The sequence below is a fragment of the Nylanderia fulva genome, unplaced genomic scaffold (assembly GCF_048542155.1).
Source record: "Nylanderia fulva isolate GAGA-0341 unplaced genomic scaffold, ASM4854215v1 Scaffold88, whole genome shotgun sequence".
Taxonomy (NCBI): Eukaryota; Metazoa; Arthropoda; class Insecta; order Hymenoptera; family Formicidae; genus Nylanderia; species Nylanderia fulva.
Window position 1 is genome coordinate 213,307 of NW_028191004.1, and position 26,678 is coordinate 239,984.

The 26,678-nt window shown below is 32.6% G+C and overlaps 1 protein-coding gene across 1 annotated transcript; it reads left to right on the top strand.

Annotated features, from left to right (window-relative positions):
• The first annotated feature begins 1,555 nt into the window (after positions 1 to 1,555).
• On the top strand, positions 1,556 to 26,420 carry LOC114946169 (protein kinase C iota type). Its single transcript, XM_085489578.1, is given in 9 exon segments — positions 1,556 to 2,734; positions 2,736 to 2,989; positions 8,260 to 8,310; positions 12,659 to 12,744; positions 13,288 to 13,561; positions 14,485 to 14,937; positions 16,412 to 16,884; positions 18,247 to 18,362; positions 19,050 to 26,420. Coding segments are annotated over 9 exon segments (2,382 nt in total). The 5' UTR covers positions 1,556 to 2,147; the 3' UTR covers positions 19,138 to 26,420.
• Positions 26,421 to 26,678: the final 258 nt, after the last annotated feature.

A 26,678-nucleotide genomic window follows, 5' to 3' on the forward strand; every position in this document is an offset into this window, starting at 1 on the left:
AGATTTATTAAATAAAGAATTGCCAGTATTGATTGAGGAATATTTATTCCTTTTTTTTAAATAACGCCTTTAATGATTTCTTTAATAATTATTGCGAATTTAGCAAAATGATATGAGATTTTTTTGTTTATCTCGATCCGTTCTACCTTTTTACGAACGTTATTGTAAAGTCATCGGACATTCTCGCGTGACAAAAAAATGTCTCGGTTTTCTCGATGTGTATAGTCACACGTATCAGTCTTCATAAATCTGCGATGTCACAACATCAGTCGCAGCAGCAGGAGCTGAGACCACATGTTGTCATAGAAGGATAAGGAAGAATCGACAGGATGGATAGCAAAAGCTAAAAAGCAGCAAGTACAAAATTGATGACTCAAAGAAAGACGAATGGCCAAATAAAAAAAACGATAAAAAAATAGGAAAATAAAGTAGATGTGCGTGGAATAATTTTCTTCAAAGAGACTCCTCTATAAAAATAGAAAAACGCAAAGAGTAGAAGACTTCTCTTTGAGGGAAAGAAATAGAGTTAATGAAAAACGTACAGGATGTCCCGCGGGAAGTTGTAACTAAATGTGTGCTTTCCCCCTTCTCCCCCCTTTACGACTTAGATAAATTTTCTATTGTTCCCTAGTCTTGGACTTACCTCCCACTTTGCAGTTTTATTTTAATCTTCTTTGGAGCAAAAACAGCGTTGAAAAATAGAGCGGTGGAAGAAAAGATTTATCTTATTGAGGGTTTCTTTTCTAGAGAAAAAGTATACGCTAATATATAGTATATAGAGCATTTTATTCATCTAATCTTCATTTCATACCAAGTATGGAATACATGGTTGTAAGCAAAAACACTCTAAAAAGATGAAAAAAATTGTTTTATTTTTATACTCATGTACAGTGGTCCATTTTTTTAAAACGGCTTTGATCTATTTTTAATCTATTAAAATAACTGCAGATACATTATTTGCGGAGTAATCGACAATTTTATGTAACCATTACTATTTTATTATTATAGGAAATTTTTTATGCATAATGGTAAACAAACGATTGTTTACAGTTTTCATAAAAAATTTGATTTTTGTTTAAATAGCAATGTTGCATACTTCGAAAATATGTATTATTGAATAACTGATTTCTACACTTTTTCTAAAAGCAAAATAAAATAAATGAAAAATTTACTAGAATATATATTTAAAAAACTGCCAAACTATGAAATTTTATTTTTCCCCAAGACCCGTATGCAGAATAAAAGAACCAATTAGCACCCTTCAGCAACTTTCCAGGAGAAACCCAGTATACATATATATACTGTGTATGTATATATATATATATATATATAGGACAATATAAGATAGCAAAGAAGCGAAATTTATTCGAAAGCGGCGACGAAAGAAAAATCGCCGAATGATCAGCGAGCAAAGAGCAAAAGTATAAAGACGAAGGAAGGAGAGAGGATGCGCAGAATCTGTGGGTAAATATAGGTGGGTGTAGGACCGGCGGGGTGAACGAGGGTAGCAGGGGGAGGAGGGATATATGTATCACCTCCATCTAGACGCGATCCGCGTTTGCGCGATTCGGTTGGTAGCGTGCGCCGGGCGGCGGTGGCGGGCGGTTAACGCATCTCGCCGCGGCGGTAGTCGATATCCTTGCACAGACCGATCAACAAGGGCGACAGCAGGGGCCTTCCCCGAACGCGAACCTGGCCGCGAGATCGCGAGATCGTTGGGAGAGAAGTGTCGAGCGCGAAGAGAGGTGCAAAGGTCGAGTCGGGGGTTGCAAGGAGCACCTCTTACAAAAGGGTTGCAAGAGGGTTGCGTCATCGACTACGTTCCGACTACTTAGTGGCGGTTTCGTCGGTAGCAGTCGTCGGCGCGCTATATCGCGAATAGAGAGAGGTCGCAAAAGAGGCGGTAAACTAGCATCGATCGAGGCTGGTGATTCGTCGCATGCTCATCCCGGTGGCTCCTGTGTAAGAAGTCGAAAAGAGGCGAGGAAGGCGAGGCAGGAAAGGAAGTGGAATACAGAGGAGGAAGAGATAAATAGAGCTCGCGCTCGGGGACAACAAAAGGCGATCGCGATTGGAACGGGCGCGGAATAATAATACACCGCGACGATTGAGCAAGGCGAGACAAGCACGGCTAGGCTCGTTACGGAATGGCGTGGGGTTATTGGAGCGCAACTTCCGTCAGCGATCGGGGTCGATCACCTCGTCGCGAGAAGGACAAACAGCATCAGAGCCTGCATCAGGCCTCGCAGCAACAGCAGATGCATCAATCGGAGCTGTCCGCGCAAAGTACCTATAGCACTGTGCAGCAGGAGCGAGAACTCGGTCCCGGGGGTGTCGCCGGTGTCGCGACCGAGGAACCACCCTGCAGTATGATGATTCAGGGTGGTTCTTTTTATTCGTACTCGGCAGCGACGGCGGCTGCGGCTGCGGCTGCTGCTAGTCGTCGTATCTCCATTGCCGAGGGTGGTGGTGGCGGCGGTGGTGGTCCATCATCTTCCGTTACCTCTACCGGCATCCAAGTATTACCGCGCGAGCACGTGAAACCCGGCATGTATCCACCATCGCCGGGTAGCGGCGACTCGGCCGAGTACGAGCAGCCAATCATCGGTCACCTTCGCCCTGCTGACATTTCGCCGCCTCCTCGTATCAGCAGTCCGCTGCATCATCATCACCACCATCATCATCATCATCATGACATTTTCGCACAGCCCAGCACCTCGTCCAGGGACAGGGTCAAAGTTGCTTCCGTGTCCGCCGGACGTCGAGGGGTTGGACGACTTGTCCGAGGCCGAATTCGAGGAAGTGATGGCTAACGCCGAATTAATTTACGGTCGCAATGTCGGGTCCACTGTGACGTGTCGCGTGCACGGACCATGCAATCAACAGCAGCAGCTGCCACCGCTGTTACCGGATTCCCCGCCCTCATTGACGTCGCTCGATGTCGAGCCTATGGGTCCCCCGCAGTTCCAGTTCAACGAGATCACCTGGGGTAGGTCGAGCGGGAAAGAGTGCGTTTCTTGTAGTTTCACCCTTCGTTCCCAGTCATCATCTTCGAGAAGGATTTGATAAATCCTTATTGTTAATTAGTCAATTGAACATTAGGACTCTCTGATTGGTCAATCGTGCTGGCTACCCTAGGTATCGGTGTATCCATGTATGTGGATGTGTGATAAGGGGATCCTCCCGTCATCTTCAATGTACTTTTTTTTATTAATGCCTGATATCTGAATTAGATTAAAATCTTTTTGGATCTCGTTTGCTCTGTTTCACAATCGCATTTCTGGCCTAGATTTCGTTCGACGCGACTGGGCATGGCGAGTAGAAAAACTCGTGTCTTTTTGTTTCGGTGATGCTATATCACATACTATGTCTATATTACTACGCGCCTCCTTTTGGCCGGCTTTCGTGGTCTTGTTGACAGAAATCGTTGTAGTCCCCAACGTTTAGCGCATTGCAGTAATATAAAACTAAGTCGGTCACACATGAATTAATTATTGGCGATTTTGTTCTCATTGAAACAAGGGAGTCAGGTGAGGTTACATCGGTGATTGTGTTCTCGGTTTAATCTTTTTTTTTGTTTCATCATTCATCATCATGAATGATGAATTTTTTTTATACATATCAAATTTTTATTACGCTTATTGCAAATCGATAATTACTCGTTACTGATTTATTTTTCATACTAATTTCGTAAAATAGTTACAAATTTTTTGACTTTTGTATTATAAAATTGTTATTGTTTTTTATTAATCTTTTAAATTATAATATGTAATATGTTAAGCGATCATTATCGCTATTACTGTGTTTTAATGATAAAGTTTATCTCTGTTTTCTCACAACAATGTTATTGAAAGTGACAAAAAATTTGTTTTGGTAGTACTATCACTTTTTGGTAGTAGTCATTTTGTTTGGTATGCATTAATGAATATACGACTTGAAACTATACCGTATATCAATGATTTAGTTCAAAATTTTAAATACGATCTTGATTGCACCTTCTTCGCGTACATGCGCGCCGATGCACTTATGCACTTACGCTATTATAGATCGTGCTTTCTACAGGGTCCCGCGTTTCGTGCATCCCGCATGCAACTCGTTGCACGTATCCCCCGTGTTAGGGGGAGGAGAATAAGTGTATGTATATCGTCTTTATCGTAGATGTCATCGATCTCCCTTTGCGATAATTAGTCTATGAATATTTCAAGAAACGCGCGTTTGAAACTCCCTCATTCGCGTATACCATCTTGTCCTGCATCATCGATACGTGTACGTGTACCCCTGCAGGCTTTCTCATAACTAATGATTCGATTACGTGTACTTCAAATGAAGGAGCAACGATGACCTCGTTAGCAAACTTGTCGCGATCGCACGATGTATACATGTAATTCTAGCAGCCGCGCTTTACTTTATATTTACCCCTAATAGGGAGAAGAGGTAAACAAACATCAGTACGATATTTAGTTTCGTTAGGATAACGCATTGTCATCCGCGATTTGGCTCTTGTTGCCCGTCTTATACGTTAAATTTATATTTATATTACAGAGCCTTGTTAAAACTCTTATATTTGATACACGCTGGCTTAAAAAATGCGTTTGTTTACCAACATTAATATATATAACAGAGAGAAGTATAGAATCGAAAGGATCTGAATAGCTCAGCTGGAAGAGCAGTCGCCCGGCAAGCGAAAGGTCTCGGGTTCGATTCCCGATTCAGCGATTTTCGGATCTATATTTTTCTCTTGCATTCATTTATTTATTTTCCGTGGGGGGGTTAAAAGGGGTATTGAAATTAAATCTCAAAATATGAGATTATTTCATATTTAAAATCTTGGCCGTGTCCAAGTAAAAATTTGGTGCCTTGTGCACCGGTATTTAATTCTAACGAAAAATTATTTAGTTTCGTTAGGATAACGCATTGTCATCCGCGATTTGGCTCTTGTTGCCCGTCTTATACGTTAAATTTATATCAGTACGATAAATTATATGCTGTTGTGAGTCTAATCTTTTTTTAATCAGTTTTTTTATATTAATAAATCCTCGCATGTGCGTTTTTATAATAATCTTGAAGATCTTAATTTTTAGCAACATTTCAATTTTTAGTTAATCATTTAAATTTATAATAATTTATAAAAAATCTATTAATGATAATTATATTTTAAATAAAATTTTCGATTAATAAATTGATTCCGCTTTTTCCTAATTCAATAATAAATAGTTATTTATAAATTCATTCAGTTTTTTATATCTTAACTATATAATAAAAATCTTGATTAAAGATTATATTTAGATCCTTAGATTTATTTTAGCTAAGTCTATTAATCGAACTTGTGTTGTTATTGTTTTATATAAATAATGTTTATCGACCCCCCTCCTACATTGATCGAGAATTGAGAGTATAGGGTTCTAAAAAAGTAGGAAAATATATTTTAAAAACACGGAAAAATATTTTTAGCCATAATAACAATTATGTATGCATACGTACTTTTAAAGTTTGTGACAAGTATTGTTTCTTTCTTTTATTTATTTTATCAAGTAATATTTTATTATTTTTACTATAAAAATAAATGGTTGAAGTCAACTCCTAAGTCTGTCCTATTAAAACGATATAATAAATTACACATGTTATATGATATAATTTTTACCTGTAACTAATCATTCTCAAGATAATGATAACCTCTACAATAGTCTGCTGAATTCAACTGTAAAGATGAAATCGTGCTAAGACATAATACAATAAATCTACAGAAAAAAAACATTTTTCCACATTTTCTGAAAAAATTGATAGGAAGAAAACAGAAAAATCGTTTTTACTTCAAATTTGTCGTGTCTTTTTTCTCTTTTGAAACCCTAATTAAAAACTGAAAATCTATATTTGATATTCAAAAAAAATTGGCAATTTTTATCTGATAAAAATCATGCCTTAGATAAAAACTTTTTATTGTTCTCTCTCTCTTCCTCTCTCTCTCTCTCTCTCTCTCTCTTTCATTGTAATGTTTTAAGCGTCAGCTATTCGAGCTTTTTCTTGAATTTCTTCACGGATTTATTGTTAGTTATCCAAATCTAATTAGCCACTTTAAATCTACTAATTTATATAATTATATTAATTATATCAATTATTCACAATTTTTAATTTTATTTCCATTCTGATCTTTCAACTTCCCGTCAGTTTTTCATGTCTCATAGATTTTGAAATTTCATAAAGTTCATTAAAGTTTATTCACCGGCGACACACTGGCGATGTAATATGTTTGATTGCATTTAATCTCCATTATATTATACGATTTCGATCCAAGATTATTTTAACTTGTATCCTCGTCCCTGCCAATCAAAACTTATACAATTATGATCACTGACCGAAGAAAAGCAAACATTGACAGTTTAAAAACTAGATTAAAAAATCATTTTTTTTGCCAATGTTTATGCACATTGATTTTACGATTTTATCGACACGCATGGAATCGCGACGAAATTTAATCGCGAGCGCGTTGCACATCAAAGTGGCCATCTACCGCGCGTCTATTTCATCATCGGTGTCTTGTTGTCTCTCTTTCTCTCTCTCCTCTTTTCTCTTTCGCACACGGCAACACCGATAAGTGATAACGCGACGCTCGATGGCTTGAATAGGATTCAGTGTTACTTGTTATCTAACTCTAACCGGAGTGAGGACACTAGTACATACGCTATGTTGGATAATGAACAGCGAACCTCGATTGGGTTCCGGTACGTGAATTGCTTTCCATGTAAGTTTGCGAGCCTTATTACTCTCCGTTCATTTATTTTGTAATTTTTTTTGTTAGGAAGAGAGAGAAAGAAAGTGGGGAGGGAAGGAAGGAGAAAGATAAAGAGCAATCGATCGCCATCAATTGTGTTTCTTTGATAGATCAAATACGCAATATTAAATCATTAATGCTTACGATATTAGAAATGATATCGCATCTTCAGATAAAATCTGATCTATATTGTGAACATTTTGATGATTATTAATTTTGGTAATATATATATATATATATATATATATATATATATATATATACATATATATTAATATAACTTATATTAAAATTCTACATACATATAATAATTTCAAATCCTGCATGATAATTCTTGTCATTATATATTGCTAATCTATGATGATAAAATGAGAAATAAGAAAGAAATTATACAGGGTGGACTATTTTTAATCTCCTACTTTTTAAATACAGCTTTAGAAAAATTGTTTTGCACAAGAGTTGTTTGACTTGAAGTGAGATACAAGACAATATTAATTTGTTTACAGGTGGCACCACTTTCGAGTAATTCATTTATCATCGCTTTTTTTTTTAAGTAGAAATCGATTTTTTTCTAACAAAAATTGGATTGTCTTGTCGAGATAAATTCAACCATATATTATACATATACTAATTAAGGATTTTCTTAATTCTCTTTTATGAGTTGAACATTTTTGAAATTTTTGAATATTAAGAGGATGCTAGTTAGGTCTGTTTGATCGACAAACATTATTTTCATTTAATTCTTATTATAGCTGTACAAAATGAAAAATCTTTTACTAGAATTAAAGTATTTATAATAACAAATCTGAGCTGTTTATGTGTATATAAAAAGAAACCAAGAAAGTTAAATAATTACAGTTTTCTTATTGTTTAGGTTAGTTTGACCCAATGCAAAAGACCGATAGAAAATTAATTTTGAAAATGATATGAAAAATTGGTGGTTCCATTTAAAAAAATCAACTTGACTTTAAAATGACCCCTAAATTTGACGCCAAGGTCAGGGTCAAGGTCTTCGTGAAGTGTTCCCCTCTGAATTCTACAACTTTTGTATAAAACATGTTTGTCTATTTTGCTCACTTTGAGATATCTGCGTGTATTGATTAAAATGGTCTACCCTGTGTGTATATATATATATATATATATATATATATATATATATAATTGAAGTTGTCTCGACCTAAAATTAAAAAAAAAAGAAATCGGATTTCATCTTAAAAAAAGTAATGATTAGTGATTTTCTCGAAAGCGGCGCCATCACATTTTTATTTATAAAAGTCAAAAAAAGGATATTTGGGTTGGAACATTAAATAAAAAAAATTCTTAAATATAAGAAATAAAAATTATCATCTAATAGTAATCGTAGAAATTTTAGATTTATTTTTAACAAAAACGTTCAAAATTTTATCATCTGGATGAAAAATTAGACATGAAGGAAGAATCCGTCATATTTTTAGTCAACGAAACGAGTGTAAATTCTTTTTCTGTTACAGTTTTTCCAAACGTGCCACCTGCTCCTGGAATGCCATGTCAGGGAGAAGACAGTAAGTGTATTTACTATTTGATTGAAAACATTCCGACCGAGTCCTGCATACATATATATCGTGTTAGTCAAGTCCGAGTACTAGCCAGCGAGTTCTAATTAACTGGCCAGTAGAAAGAGGCGATTAAGCACGCGATAATAGACAGACACGAAGCTTAACTCTGTTACGTGTGGAAATCACGCAGGAATACATTCATTTTTCGCGTCTTACACCCTCTTTGACCAAGCTTTCCCTTCAATATGTGTTTTTTAATCATACAATCACCATCACGGCATTAATACCTTATCGATCTCACATGTTAAACGTCGAAATTAAAGCTTAATTAAAGCTCTTTCGCTACAGTTATCGTGAAGTTATACATGTTACATTAAATTATAACACACGTGTCGGAAAAACTCGTAAATTCTTTTTTCTTATACAGCACATAATTAATATAATTAATAAGATAATTATGCGTTACAAATAGATGTAAAGAAGATATAAGTTCTTTGCTTTTTCCGAAAAGTATTTAAGATAAAATGTTTTATACAAAAGTTTTATGACAAGAACGCCTCTGTTTAATAACATTAATAACATTTAAAAAAAAAAAAATTTTATTTTCGAAAAAATTTTTAATTTTGCCGCAATTTTTAAATTTATTTATTTAGGCCCCCTACATGTGTGTAAAATTTTATCAAAATCAGAATTTTTAGATTTTCTTATTAGTGACAGAGTGATTGCCTACTGAAAGAAAAGATCGAATTCGGGATATTTTTTTCTGTTCAAAAAAGGCTTACATAGGTTTAGGCAGGGTTGGATTAATGATTTTTTAAAACTAAGTTAAGTTAAAGTTAATTGCTTATAAAATTAATTTAGTTAAGTTAAAAGTTGCACAAACAAAAAATTAACTCACAAGTTAAGTTAAGATTAAATTAACTGAAATTAAATCAAAAGTTAATTTTTAAAAACATTATTTATATTAAATTAGAATTTTGTTTGTTAATTCTTTTAAAATCTATAACAAATAAAGAAATCTTGATTTTTATATAAAAATATATTTTTTGGTAATTATGGTTGTTCAAAAAGTTATTGCGTTTTTTTCATTTGATTTTCAGGTGCGTTTATTTAATATACGTAATGAACATTAATCAATAATATATTGGCCGTTTTGTTCAATGACCTTTTGCCATCTCTCGGGCAATTTCATAATACCGCGTTCATAAAACTTCCTATCTTTCTCTGCGAGAAACTTGTCAAGGTGCTGTTTGATGAGGTCTTCAGAAGCAAACGTTTTACCGTTCAAGGAGTTTTGCAAGGAGCGAAATAGATGGAAGTCTGATGGCGCAAGGTCTGGGCTATATGGTGGATGTGGCAACACATCCCAACCAAGCTGCAATAATTTTTGCCGAGTGACCAAACTTGTGTGTGGTCTCGCATTGTCGTGGTGAAACACCACACCCTTACGATTGATCAGCTCGGGACGTTTCTGTGCGATGGCATCACTTAATTTCTGTAGCTGCTCACAGTAGACATCGGAATTGATCGTTTTATTCTGTGGAAGCAGCTCATAGAAGACTGGTCCCTTCCAATCCCACCAGATTAACAGCATCACCTTCTTTTGGTGGATGTCCGCCTTTGCTTGCCTTTCCGGTGCTTCATCTCGCTTACTCCAACTCCTTTTTCGGCTCACATTGTTGTAGACAATCCATTTTTCGTCGCCCGTGATCATACGCTTCAAGAACGGATCGTTTTCTTCGCGTTTGGTGAGTTGATCGCAGACGTTCATACGCTTTGTCAGATGAATTTCTTTCAACTCATGCGGTACCCAAATATCGAGCTTCTTCACGAAACCAAGCGATTTCAAATGTCCATGAACACTTCCAATGGATACTTTTAGAGCGGTAGCAAGCTCCCGAACCGTTGAATGCTTATTTGCTTGCACCAATGCCTTGATTTTATCGTCGTCAATCTCGGAAGGCCTACCGGAGCGATGAGCGTCTTTAACCGAAAAATCACCACCACGGAATCGGGCGAACCAGTTCTGGCACTGACGTTTTTCAATGACATTTCTGCCGTAAACTTGACGCAACTCTTCCCTTGCTTCAGTTGCTTTCTTCCCTTTTTTAAAGTAATAAAGCAAAATATGGCGAATATGCTCTTCAAAATTCTCCATGTTTAAACTACAATTGCAAGCACAAAACTCGACTAAATTGCGTCAACTTTTTTTTTGGTTTTTAGGTTAAGTGTCAACAACAAAATGTGCATAAACATTTGACATTCATGGCACGCTCAGATACAAATAAATGTGGACAGCGCTATCTATTGGAAAAAAACGCAATGACTTTTTGAACAACCTACAATTGATGATAAATGAACAGAAAAATTAATAATACTTTAATTTAAAATTAATACGTTTATAACTTATAAAAAGACAGTAATCGTATTCAGAGATAAAAAAAATTTAACTTAGGAAAAAAGTTAATAATAAAGTTAAGGTAAAAAATAACTAGTTGATATTAAAAATTAATACATTTTAAATTAACTAAGCTAAGTTAAAAGTTATTAATTTTTTAACTTTTTTTAACTTTTAACTAATTAACTAGTTATTACTCAACCCTGGCTTTAGGAAATGTGTCGAAAATTAATGGCATAGCCGTAAACTGTAAGATTCACTGTCGCTGGCTACATTTGCGTTGGAAATCTAAGGACACACAGAAGATTGAATTATAAGTCTATTTATTAATGGAGAATTAAACAAGAAAGTTTTTTCAATATAATTTTCTGCTTATTAACTTTATAATTCGCTATAACAAAGGATTACAAAGAATCTTAAAATATGCCCGGTCTTTATAAGAACTTTAAAACATATACTCGGTATATAATTGTTCGATGGTCGTTGAATTGACGTTCGAGTGTCTCTCAAAAATGATGACATGCAGGTCCTCCCAAGAGACCAAGAGGATCTATTGAATAAAGATTTTCTTCTCTTACGTAAAAAAAAGTCTATCTCGTAACTTTTATCGCTTGCGTTATAATTATAACACCTTTTTACATAGGTTCACGTTAATTTAAATATAATTAGTTACAATTATGATTTTATTAAAATAGTTATAATTATAATGCATGCGTGTTTAAAATTATAGAATATATATATATATATATATATATAAGCCTGACGAATTATGAAAACGTGTTAGAATAATTAGAAAAATTGTTGTGTGTTTGCGGATATATAAATATGAATTGAATCTGATCAGTCTTCTTCGAAGCATGTGGTAGTTTTGTACAAGATACTTAAGAGAAAAATATTTTATTATAGTGTTTTTGAAAGCTCTTGAGACAAGAATATGCAATGAAAAATAGTAGATTTTATTTAAGAAATTGAAAGTGACTTTTATATGACTTTTAAACGACTATCCAAGGTCAAATCTTTTGCCACTATTTTACGTTTTCCTTGAAGCCATATAACTTTAATTTGAAATATTTTTCAATAAAATCATTGGTTTGCGAGTTTACGCTGTAAACTTTAAAATGGGACACCCCGTATAATATACAGGATGTTTCCATATAAACTACAGAATTTTTCTAAAACTATATCAGAGATTTTAAGGATGTATTCTAGAAGTGAAAATAAGGAAAAAAAGTTCCTATAAACATGGATTCAAAATGTTTTTTCTCCAAGTCCTCTTAAAAATGGGTGAATAAATTGAAAAAAATGTATTGTTGTTTTCAGAGATTTTTTCACAGATTGAGAAAAGATTTAAGAGCTAGAACTTGGAGGAAAAGCATTTTTCGACTCATGTTTATAGAAATATTTTTTCTCTTATTTTGACCGCTAAAATACGTCCTTAAAATCTCTAACATAGTTTCATAAACACTTTGTATACATATATATAGATTAAAAAAAGTAAAATAACTTTTATCGCTATTTCGATTGTGCGAGTTATGGGAAACCTATTCCATTGTTATTATTGTCATTGATTTTTGTTGTTTGTTTTTGTTCGTTGATATACTTCGTTGTCATTGATGCCATATATCATTCGATTACGCAATCGGTCGCGACTAGATTGAGAGAGTGAGAAAGAGAGAGATGGTGAAATTAAATGGCAAAAGACATTGCGGTATTCGATGACAAACTTTATCCTTTAAAAATATATTCATGAAACCCAAATTAATATCGAATTAATATCGAATATTATATATGGGCAAATTTAATACATAATTAAATGAAGTTAAGACAATTATATTTATATGAAAGTCTGCATCTAATAATGACATTTCTTCATTGTTGCTGGATATCATGGGAGTGCATCAACTGGCTTTTTCCATCATTTATGACATTTATGTTATTTTATTTTTTTTTTCGAAGGAAGCATCTACAGACGTGGCGCTCGTAGGTGGAGGAAGCTGTATCGGGTGAATGGCCATATTTTTCAGGCGAAACGATTTAATCGGGTAAGCACCATACCATTTAATTATCATTGCCTTTACTCATTATCACCTCTGCCCGTTCTCACTCCCTCCTGTTCCTCATGTTCCTCCGCAGTGCGAGGATAGATCTGCAGATCTGCCGCAAGTGCGACATCACTGACAAAAACAAGTCTGTTCTGTTGTATAGAGTCCTTTCATGGAGCACTTCCAACTATAAAACTTGCTGGCTAGTGTGGCTTCGTCGTCGACAGAGAAAGCAGATTTCTCTTTTTCACTTTTTTTTCTCTTTCTATCATTGAAAGCGCAAAATTGCACACGTAACCGGGTTTTTGCGTATGAATCCTCCTATTTTCTTCAACTTCTCTCCTTTTCCTTCACTATACTTTTCAGTACTTTATTTTGTCCGTATTTTTGAAAGAGTATTCACTGTATGTCCAAGAAACTGATATTTAAACTTAATTATTTTTTACGATTCTAATGCTAAATAATCTTTAACACCCTTCCAAGACAAGATCCAGGGAGATGCAATATGACGTCATAAATTCTTGATATTCTTGTTTCTTGCAGAGGGCGTTTTGCGCGTATTGCCAAGATCGAATCTGGGGCCTTGGGCGACAGGGATTCAAGTGCATTCAATGCAAACTGCTCGTGCACAAGAAGTGCCACAAAGTGGTGCGCAAGCCGTGCCTGAGTCAGCAGCAGCAGCAACTGCAAAGCGCGGAGTCGCAAACGATCGACAGGAATGGCGATCAACAGCTTGATCCGTATCCGTGCGATCCGGCGTCTCATCTCGAGGATGAGATCTCGGAATCGCCAATCATCGAGGAGCATTCGCGCGATCGTAAGATAATTCAATAAGTCTACACATATTTCTTTATACAGGGTAGCTTAAATCAGTAAATATTATTCAATTTATATTTTATTTCAACTAATAATGATTATCTGCGTTCCATCGCCCGCGCCAGCTCTTTTTTAATACCAACAATATGTTTAATTTGAGATTTTTTTATCAATAAGAGCTTATACTTGTTTTTTTTTATACAGAGTGTTTAAAAAATGAATTATTGGCGTTTCTTATGAATGCTTACTTAAGTACCAATGTTTATCATTTTTTAACTATAGATATACAAAGTGTCCCGCAACGTGACGACTATACTGAAACTGTGTATTCTTGGTGTCATTCTAGTTCGAAGTCTTAATACACATATGCCCTAAAGTCGACCCTGTATATACATATATACATTTTTTTTTCTTTTTTGATGCCCTAAAAATTTATCCAAGTATAACTATTCTGTTTTATTTTTATTATTTTTAATATTTTTATTATTTTTTATTATTATTTTAAATATTTTTATAATTATATGTAAAAAGATTAGTTAAATTTCAATTTTATTGAGAACGCAATTTTTAATTAGATGTACGCTTTTAAATTAACAATCTGTTACTGTGATAAGGGAGAAACATATTTATGGCTTCACCAATCGTTTGGCGGCGGATTTATCGACTAGATCGGATTTATTGACTAGATTACCGAAATATATTACGGTGGATTGATCACAAAACAAATTTTATTAGAAATAAAATATTGAATTAATCATATTTATTAATAATTGATATGATTGAATAGATCAATGTCGATGAATCTTTATTCCTTCATATTAATATTGCTTTATTGCTTTATTGCTTTATTTAAAAGCGCACTATTTTTGATCATTGATTCAAAGGCTTTTTTCATTTATCAAATTCCTTTTTTCATGTATGAAGAAATCGGAAGTGAGGAAGGGGAAGAATTGCCGTTGGACACATTAAACGAGGGCGATACTTCGAATGATATGCAACGGCAGTATTCGTTGAACGACTTCGAGTTGATCAGAGTGATTGGTCGTGGTTCCTACGCCAAGGTCTTGATGGTGGAGTTGAAACGTACCAAGAGGATCTACGCCATGAAGGTTATTAAGAAGTCCCTGGTGACGGATGATGAGGATATCGATTGGGTGCAAACGGAAAAGCACGTCTTCGAGACAGCCTCGAATCATCCCTTCTTGGTGGGCCTGCATTCTTGCTTCCAAACGCCTTCGCGCCTCTTCTTCGTCATCGAGTTTGTGCGCGGTGGCGACCTCATGTTTCACATGCAGAGGCAGCGTCGTCTTCCTGAGGACCACGCGCGATTTTACGTAGCTGAAATCAGTTTGGCGTTAAACTTTTTACATGAAAAGGGTAAAGAATTCTCTTCGCCCTTTTTTCTTATCTCTTTCTTCTTCGTTTCTTTTTTTCTTTTCCTCTCCTTTTCTTTATTTTCCTCTTCTCTCTGCTCTCTTTCTCTTCTCCCTTTTTATTATCTCCCCTCTTTTGCTTTCTCATAGAGGAAATTTTGTTTTCATGAAAAAACATTTTTTTTCTAGATTTCTATACCAATGTACCAGAATGTTCCAAAACATCGAAAAATCACATTTAAAAAAATGTTTGTATGTATGTGTGTATTTATGTGCCCACCTATTTTTTTGAAATTTAAATATCTTAAAAAATATTTTACTTACCGCGCTCCAATTTGACATACAAGTAAAGCAATAGAACGTTTTAATTTACTGTCATTTTTATAAAAGTTCGTACAGTGTTTTAAATTTTGATGCAATTTAAATTTTTCAAAAAATATTTGTAGTTGCTTTGATTTTCGTAAATTTTAAGATATCGGGCTAAATTTTTTTATATAAATAAACTATTATTAAAGGATGGTTGGCATTGGGTTTGGCGATGATTGGTAAAATGATTCATTTTTATACAATTTTTGTTTGTAAAAATGTATGCAGTTCTTTTAAATTCTGTGAATTTTGAGATATTAGACTAATATTTTAAGATATTAAACTAATAATATTTTTATGTATTATTAGATACTAGACTAATATTTTGAGATATTAGACTAGTACTATTTTTATATAAATAGAATATCATTAATAATGTTTGGTATTTAATTTAAGGAGGATTAAGGAAAAGGTTTTTTAAAAATTAAATTTTTAATTTCAAAAAATATACATGCTTAAACATTCGTAAATTTGGAAATGTCGGATTTATATAAAATTGCCATTAAAAAATGAATGATTATTCTTTAATGATATTTTATTCAGAATGTTCCACATTAAAAATTTATATTTAAAATAAATTCTAATTAAAAAAAATGAACTATTTTACAAATTCTCCACAAATTTAATTTCATTTTTTAATGGCAATTTTATATAAATCCGACATTTCCAAATTTACGAATGTTTAAGCATGTATATTTTTTGAAATTAAAAATTTAATTTTTAAAAAACCTTTTCCTTCGATTTAATCGATTTTTAGTTCGGTGTGAATTGGAAAATGTGTATTTTTTTTAATTGTAAATTTTCAAATTTTGAAATATTATAAACATATTAGCATAGAAATCTTAAAAAAAAATTTTCATGAAAAAAAATTTTGCAAATTGGAAATTTGTACCTTGCTTCCTCACCATTTCATTTCGTTTATTAAGATGATTTTTCAATCATGAGGAAGCCATAATTGAAGAACCATCTCTTAATAAGCAAAATGAAATGGTGAGGAAGCAATATGCAAATTTGCAATTTGTACAATTTTTTCTTCTTTTCCTCTTTTTTAATACATTAATAATTTGTTGAAGACTGAATGCGATTTAAATTTGATAATTATTTGCTTTCAGGAATTATATACAGGGATTTGAAACTGGATAATGTTTTGCTCGATCACGAAGGACACGTTAAGCTTACGGATTATGGAATGTGCAAGGAAGGTATCCGGGAGGGTGATAATACTGGCACTTTCTGCGGCACTCCCAATTATATCGCTCCTGAAATTCTCCGTGGCGAGGAATATAGCTTCTCGGTGGATTGGTGGGCATTAGGAGTTCTTCTTTACGAGATGCTGGCGGGTCGCAGTCCCTTCGACCTTACCGGTGCGGCCGAGGAGCCGGACAAGAACACTGAAGATTTTTTATTTCAAGTCATTCTGGAGAAGACTATACGTATACCGCGATCGTTGTCCGTTAAGGCGGCGTCCGTACTCAGAGGATTCCTTTGCAAGGATCCCGCAGAGAGGCTGGGCTGTGGAAAAAGACCCTCCGGTTTTCTCGACATCGTCGCCCATCCTTTCTTCAAAGCGATCGATTGGGAAATGGTGAATATCTTGTACTTAAGAATACAGGGTGTATACTTTCTGGAAAAACCTGGAAAATCTGGACTTCTCAGGGAATTTTGTTCTACCTTGAAAAATCCTGGAATTATCATGGAATTTGATTTGAATTAAGGGAATTTTTTAAAAAAATTGCCCCTTTGATTTTTTCAAATACAGTTTTAAAGAATATAAAATTTATTAGTTTTATGTAAAGTATATATTAAAATATATTTTATTATATTTTGTTATAAAATATATTTTATTATATTATATTATTATATTATATATATAAAGAACTAAGAAGTCACCAGTCGATAATTAAAAATGGTAATAATTTCGTCAACCATATCTGGCTATAAATACTATTTATTAAACTTTACGACGTTTCGGCCATGGGTTTCGGCCCTTATCAAGTGCTACTTAATACCGCATTATTGTAATAACACTACTTGTTTGATCTTAGGTCATGACGTGATGTACTGTCATGATAATGTGTTACGAACTAACTATAAACAAGTAGTGTTATTACAATAATGCGGTATTAAGTAGCACTTGATAAGGGCCGAAATCCATGGCCGAAACGTCGTAAAGTTTAATAAATAGTATTTATAGCCAGATATGGTTGACGAAATTATTACCATTTTTACATTATTATATTAAAAAAATACTTCATTTATGTTAAAAAATTATTAAAGCTACAATCTCCACTTGATTCCTCTCGACCAATAGAGCCAAACGCGATGTTATTGCGACAATTATGAAAGAAAAAACATTTGGAAAATTAAGGAATTTGAATCCTATGGTTGGGATCTCAAAAATTCCCCTTGTTCCTTTTCTTAACATCCCCTGTAAAGAAATAGGCGAGAAAAATATTGGTCCGAAAGTCGGCCGACTTTCGGACCAATATTTTTCTCGCCTATTTCTTTACAGGGGATGTTAAGAAAAGGAACAAGGGGAATTTTTGAGATCCCAACCATAGGATTCAAATTCCTTTTTCAAATGTTCTTTCTTTCATAAGTGTCGCAATAACATCGCGTTTGGCTCTATTGGTCGAGAGGAATCAAGTGGAGATTGTGGCTTTAAAAATTAAAAGAGCTGACTTAATAAGTATTTTATTATTAAAAAATTGTCTAACAAATAATTATTTCAAAATTGTATTCCAAATATTATTTAAAATACTTTAATTTTACCTGGAATTTTGAACAAAAGTATTTGGAAAATCATGGAATTCTCAGGGAATTTTTTTTCTAAGATTTGAGTATACACCTTGGAATACAAACGTAAACTTGTTTACTTTTTACGATATATTTCGCAGTGTCTGATTTTAAGCACAACGTTACCGAACTACCCGTTGTAACTTTGCAGTTGGAACAAAAACAAGTTACACCACCTTACAAACCACGCTTGGATTCCGATCGTGATTTAGCAAACTTTCCGCCCGAATTTACGGACGAAGAAGTCCGTTTGACTCCAGATGATCCGTAAGTTTATTGGCTCAACTGATACAGGATGTCTCTCTTTAATTTTTGGCCTAAGATTTTTCGAAAATCAAGGCTCTATCGAAAAATGTTCCATGCAAAAGTTGTAGGATTTTAAGTGAATGGAGGCATTTTTGAGATTTTGAGATTATTATTTTTTTTTAAATGGCATAAAAAATATAATTACTTAAAAAAATATGTAGTTGCATATTGCAAATTTTATGTTAATCATCAAAGTATGTTTTTCTTACAGCAATTGATTTATCTCATTAAGAATAATGAAATAAAAAGTTATTAAGATTAGATTATCGAAATGAGTATTATGAGATATTTAATATTTTTTGACAAAATTTGTCAGAATGAAACATGAAATAGCTCATGCATTAATTTTTATGCCAAATATGAAGAATCGATTTATGTGTAAAAAAAATTATGATTTTGTTAAAAAAAAGTAACAATGACCTCAAAATTCCAAAAATGTTTCTACTTCTTTTGTATGAAATATTTTTCGATGAAAACCTAGGTTTTTGAGAAATCTCAAAGCAAATGTTAAAACCCCTGGGTTCTCGCCGTGGTCATGTTGGATTGTTGCGTCAGAGGCGAGGAGGCAGGAGCCTTAAAAATATTGTTATTAATAGACACATGTAAAAGATACACTTTCATAAATATTTATGCGTTTTTATATTGTAGGAAGCTAATTGAGAAGATCGATCAGAGCGAATTCGATGGTTTCGAGTATGTGAATCCTCTACTAATGTCATTGGAGGACTGCGTGTGACAAGAGCCGCTTTACATTGTGCATCACAATCAAGACTTTTTGCAGCAACAGCAGCAGCAGCAACAGCAACAGCAGTATCAATTGCAGCAATGCTACATGTACGAATTGCAAAACAGACTCGCGAAACTTCGTATTGATCCCCTGTTCCCTGTTGTTGGCTCAAGTAATCGAAGTTATCACAATAATGTATTTCTAATGACGTATTCGGAAGAAAATGAGAACGACAATAATTATAACGAACATCAGCGACGGCTATCGCCACCTTTCCCGTTTCGATACGATAATCCGGCGTGCTCTCGTTCTCTGAGTATCACAGACGTAACTTACAGTCCCGGCAATAATAACGCGATCGTTAACAATTACGACGAGAACGATTACGACGATATGGAGGATGAAAATCCGCGAAAAGGTCTCCTCAAACAGATATTTTGCCTTCCATTAAATTAAAAGCTCTATTCTCGAGCTTTTTTGCTTTCTTTCGAGGAATAAGATTATCTCTAATTCGATCATTGATATATCACGATATACGCATTTTTGTAGAAACGACTTCGAGATTTATAGCATCGTTGGATGTTGACGTCCCGCGTAGCTACACGTAGCTTATAAAGACAACATATTTAATGCATTTAAAACGCGTGCGCGCATGAGCGCACAACACATACATACACACATACACACACACACACACACAGACACACACACACACACACACACATATATATATATATATATATATATATATGTAAAATTAAGTTAACTGTTCCTTTTCACACATGGTGCTGCAAATATAAACATTAGTGAGTGACGTAATTTTTTGCAACTTTTCATTGGGAAGCTAAATGTGAAAATGTACCTGACTGCTTCAATTGATCTGTTTTTTATATACAGAGTGTTGTTCTTTTATGCAGTAGATTGATATTCTCAAAGTATTATGTGATTAATCATTCCTTCGTATTTGATTATGTTTAATGATAAAAAAGATAGAAAGAATAGCCAAGAGTAGTTTAAAAACACTATATAATCGCCATTTGAAACATACAATAGCACGAGTTATATAGATTAGTTATATCGTGGAAGAATTATACCACACACATATAGGCGTAATATTCTCTCCTCTCTTTCATTGAATAGTTCTTACATGATGATATGCTTCTCATTAAACTTTGCGAAGTAAAATGAGTAGTAATTATATTTAATAAATGCGTTGCTTTTATACATACATTCCTATTATTAAATTGATTAATTGTTATATAGATCATTTTATAGATCAAAGGGCTGTTGTACATTCTAACTACAGTTATAAAAAATTCCAAACGCTTTTTCGTTCTCGAGAAATTGTACTCGTTGTTAGAACAGAAAAAGACTAATGCAGTAAAAATAATTTTCTATGAAAATGGTGGTTTTTTATTTGTAGGAATGTATTCTCTGGAAATATTTTTTATACTCCACAACAGAGCTAGAATTGTATTTACATGTTTAGATTAAATAGTATACGTATCCAAGCGTGAGAGAGTATACCGATTCCTAGAGTGTGATTAGTACAATTTTTATAGTTTTACAAAATATATTGAGCAAACGAACAACTGAACAGTTGGAGTATAAAGATTAGTTAATCTTAAAGCTCTATAAAGATCATTATGCACATATACTATTCCTTATTATTCATAAAAAATCTAAATAAGGCAGTTGCAATGTGTATAAAGCGCATCCACACTCTAACTTTATTCTAAACTAATTACAAACAAATATTGAAGCATACTTAAAAAATGCTAACTATAAAAGAAAATATATCGTTAAAAAAGCGCCATAGAACGTTTTATTAAATAATTGAATATTTGTAATAAAACGAATAAAAGACGATTGGGCGATAATTGACAAAATGCAATCATTGAAAAAAATAGAACTATATGTAAAAGAATATAATACCATGCATTAAAATTATTGGACGTGGAATTTTTGTTTTAACGATTAATGACAACTGAAAACGCTAATAGAAAAAATTTCGCGAAAAGCAGCGTGACATAGTTGCTGAAGAGATCGATGCAAAGTTGTTGCAAGTGTGAAAAGTAATTTAAAAAAAGTATTAGGAATATAAACACATACATAGATATATAAGGAAGTATTAACAAGACGAAAAATATATATATACAAATTGCATCACATAAGAAGAAAATATAATAAAATCTCGTAGTTTTCTCTGAATTCTTTCAAGCGTTGATGATATACATATATACGATGAGGATAAGTTCCAGTATACAGGATGTCACTTAATTGGCGTCCAATATTTATATAGCGATATTCCTCGTGGAAAACTAAGTCGAAAAATCCTGTACCATTTTTTTCTGTAAGGCATAATAAAATAGTGATTATTCAGTAACGTTAATACGTTACTGAATAATTACTACTTTATTATGCCTTAGAGAAAAAATGGTACAGGACTTTTCGACTTAGTTTTCCACGAGGAATATCGCTATATAAATGTTGGGCGCCAATTAAGTGACACCATATATATTAGCTATTTAAAAAAATAACAATTGATATTATATCTTTGCCTGGCGTAAAGAAGAGCGTTTTTATATATAGAGAGAGAAAGTATCTAACATGATTTGCGTTAAAAAAAGAGATCGTACGTACTTAGAAAGAAAATATGGTGCCAATACAGTCAACATTTTAATAAACTTGTTCGTGATTTTTTATATAGCAAACCTCCATGTGTACGCTATTGCTTTTCTTTTGTTTTTATTTCAAACTCGAACAAAAACACTACACTATCTTTGTATCATTTGTATTTTTTTCTGTCATAAGATTGTGCAGTATATGTATAAAGAAAACGTTGCATATACATGAATTCCTATTTTATTATAGTGAATCAATTGAATACATATTATCGCTGTAAACTTGAGGTGTTTTCCAGCAACAAACACATTGTGTAGTGTTTAAAAAAATTTTCTTAAAACTTAAAACTTTGAAAAAGCTGTGTAAAACGACTGTCTGCCCTCTAGTGGCGGAGTAAAGAAAACTAAGCAGCATTCGTTGTTGGAAAGTACCTTTATTATTGCAAATACTATTATTTTATATAAACTACGAATATATCGTCGATCTGCTATTTTTTATAGGGATGAGTTGAATGAACGCAGCTATAAAAGTAGTTATAAAAGTATTCTAAATGAAAAAAGATCCAGCTTTCGCTGATGGTATTGAATAACATGATATATGGTATAACATTTTTCAATGACGTCTTCATACCGATTTGATTTTCGGCGCTATATATTGCAGCTGAATTTATTACCTAGGGCAGACGCTTAAATATATCATAAAATAAAATATAATATATATATCTTCTGAGACGAATATATTGCCTTTCCGCAAGCGGAACATAGAGCATTTTGTGAAGCAATCGAAGTAATAGTTGCTTTCTATTTACAAATTTACATAAAAACTCAGATAATTCTCACTTGTGACATAACTTATAGTTGAATGGACGTTCTTTTTGATGTTGGGAAAGTGATATTCAACTGAGTTTTTACTCATGATCGAGACCGTATGCTTTAATGAATCTAATAGGCTCATTGTAATGTATTTAAGCGATAAAAATAATAAGCATATTATCTTACTTTTATAATATTTTCTTACTTGCGCGTTCATTTTGCTTACTGAAAAATTGACATTTTATCTGAGTATAAAATATAAAATATATTTGCATAACAGTGGCTTAATATCAATTGAGTGAAAATGGAAAGCAACTATTGTTGGATAAGGAAGGAATAACTTTTAGAAAAAATGCGCAGATTATAATTGGTTCAATCAGTATTAAATTAGTTTACAGCCAAAAATTATTCTATACCAGATAAGATGGTTCTTATAGATTTTTTGGGTGCTGAAAACCAATTTTTACCAACATTATAGGACACTTGTTTCAGTATGAATAGTTTCCAGCTTTATTTTTTAATAACATATCTAAAAAGTAAAATATAAAAAAAAATGCATTTTTATATTTTCATGAGACATTTGATCAGAATTTCCAAATATTAACTTTTTTTTACAAAAAAATCTCGAATAATATATATATCGCAAAAAAGCCATTTTTACATTTAATAACTTTAATTATGGTTTAAAAATAACGAAAAAAAATTTTTTTTTGTAAACTAGTGTTATTCTAAGCTCGATTGAGATTTACGAAATTGTATTGAATTCCGTTTATAAGTTTAATATGTGCAGCACAGTGATGCAGACTTTCATAGATATATATGTATATATTCTCTACACTTTGTATCGTATTTTATTTTATTTTTTTTAAGATTAGCGAGTCCTAGAGAGAATATACAAAAGATAAAAAGAATTTACACATTATTTTTTATTTTATTCTTCGTGAATTCTTTCCATGTATATTTATATATATTTCTGATGGGTGTATACACGCATCTATTAAATATTATATAAATATTTATAATTGTATGTTCGATGATTTTGGATATTTTCAAGAGCGAATGAAGAAAATACTTAATATTCTTTTGAAGATGTGTGAAGCGTGTTTTATATTAATTTAAATTTAATTTAAAAATATGTCAAATTATTATTTGGAGTTGTGCATATATCTGAATCTTTCGGAGGAATATCCCAACTATGTTTTGAAAATATGGAAAGAAATTTTTATTAACTTCGTGCGCATGCGCGAAAACAGATATGTCGTATAAAATATAAACTTATATAAACCTATAAAGAATTAAGTAGCGTACAAATCAATCATCTTTATACTTTCTTCTATGTGTGATCTTTATACAGATCACATGTGCATATACATATATATATATAAAAGTACAGAAGCGCAAACTCAGTTTTACGATTAAGAACTTATTAGTCAAAGCTGTTCAAACAAATTTTGCCAAATACCTGCTACAAATTGTCAAAAAATTTAAATTTGATATAAGAGCTATTATTAACGATTAATCAGTAAATTAATAGTAAAAACTGAATAGGACCTGTTATTAGTATGACTTAATCTTAATCATAAAGAACCTCGCACTAATCCTATATGAAATTGGATCACAAAATCAGTTGGTTTTCACCTGTATGAAGTTAGCACACCATTTTTAGAATTTAAAAATTCTAATAGTTGTTTCAGGTTGTTCTAGACTTGTTCGAAATTGTTTCAGAAGATTAAATTTATATAACATATATTTTTTGTTTAGTAGGTTACAAATTACAACATATGAGAGAACCAGCTGATATTAATTTTAAATTAGGATTAAGGCTTCTAATTCCTCGCCGCGGCCATGTTAGATTGTGACGTTGAGAGAATACATGCTGAAAATTCTTTGATATTTTGATGAAGCAATATTACAAATTTCTTTAGCATACTTGTAAAATAGTATATTTTTAAATATGAAAACTATTTTTTTCTTGCCAGTCAATCAACAACTGTAAAATGGTATCCTGATATAAGACTTTGTCACCGCGTATAACTGCGTATGTGTAAAGACCAGGCGGATCTCGTATTAGTTATTTTACAATTGCTGATTGATTATAAAGGCGGGAAAAAGATTCTACAGTCGAAATCGAAGGGAGGAGAAAAGTTCTTCGAATTGTAGAAGTTTTTACTATAAAGTTTTTCGAATTATCAAGGTGTGTAAAAATGAATTTCGAATTAAAGAGGTCAGAGGGGATCTGTGTTTGTTACTGTGACATTTTTCGTTTTTAAAGGTCAATGTGCGATCAGGTAGACATTTAAAAAATAATCTCGTTTTGTCAGCATTAAATATATTATGCGGTTCATAATCTCTCAATAAACTTTCAAGTTTATTTTTCAACTCGTCACAAAAGACAATGAAAAATAGTTTTCGTGTGCTTACAGAAGCTCGCTAAATAAAAGATCAAACTAGATTAGAAGATGCTAAAATTTAAAAAAGTTGTTGACATTTTGATTTATGTTTTAAAAATATAATCACTAACATTATATTTAAGGAATTTTTTATATTGTATATAATGTCAGATAAGATATTATATAGACATTTAACATGTCAAACATAAAAATGTTATTTCGAATTGCAGAAACTTTGTTCCTGAAAATTCGAATTATAGAGAGATTAAACACTTCTCCAAAAATTTCGAGTTAATCTCATATTTTTTTGACTTATAGAGGTTTTCGAATTAGCGTGGTTTCATTGTATTTTAGAAGTATGCTAAAGCCATCTGAATTAATGTGTTTCATCGAAATGGCTTTTTATCTAAAAATGACACGCAAGAGTTTTTAGCATGTGTTTTTTCATCTCTGACATCACGATTTCAATATGGTCGACAAGGAGCTAAAAGCCTTAATGCGGGGTTCTTTTAAAATGGCTTGGAGTTTCAGATCCTGCTCAATTTTTGGTATCAATTAATCTGTTGTGTTGGATTCTGTGAACAGGCTTTGCCGGCAAAATACAACATTAAACTCTATGGTTTTTTAGTATACTGGAGCGAGCCTTTCCTATACTATTCTATTGGGATCTGACATCTTTAATCATGACATCTAGTGGCGAAAACTAAAAGCAGTAGAAGCCCACTGTTTATATAGCATATAGTATAATTAGGTGTTATTTAATTAATTATTATTATGGATTGTGGGATTTTTTCTCCACGTTCTAAAAGTTATATATATATATATTTTTTTTTTATAAGTTATATATTATATATATGTTATATTATATATGTTCTACTTGAAATATCCTTTCACCTTCAATGAGTTTTCTTTGGTCTGGATTTGTACTAGCCCAATCATAAATGCTTTGCATATTAATAAACATAATAAATAAAATATCACATTATGTTATAATAATATAATAATACTATATTAAACAGGCTTTTCGGCGTATGCATGTTGACGTATGCATAAAGTCTCCGCCTATATCAGATCCCAATAAAAAATAGGTCCGGAATTATAAAAAATATGTATATTTTTGGGTGTTCTTTTCTGTTTCTTTTTATATTATATTGTTTGAATTCATAACATTCCCAAGTAGCAAAGTAGTCATTTTGATTATTTCTGAACAATTCATAAAGTACACATAAAGTCGATGTTTTTGATATTCGAATAGCATCAACTATAATCAGCAAATTGCTGACAAAAATTATCCACTCAGCATCTATGTCTTCCTTTCTAGGAATTGAGACGTTTCCTTATCCTTGAAAGCTCGATTTTCACTTTAGTATATAAAGCTCAATGTAGATTATACCTTAATGCGGACACAATTTTCATGTCAAGTGTTTGTTAGGAACTTTTGAATAAATTTATCAATTTGTTGATATATACTGTGTATATTTTGCTTACTGGGGTATATTATTCATTAATGTTTAAATTTATGGAAGATGGTACATAGATATTTTTTCATAATGACGTTTTTGCAAACATTTTCAGGAATTGAAATCCTTACCTTTTTTCTTTTAGAATCTGTTTTTACAATCTTGAATGAGCCAAATTTTAATATAATGCGGTCACTGAGAAAACATTGAGCCTTTGAAATAACAATCAACATAATTTTTGTTATTTTTGTACATTATTTTTC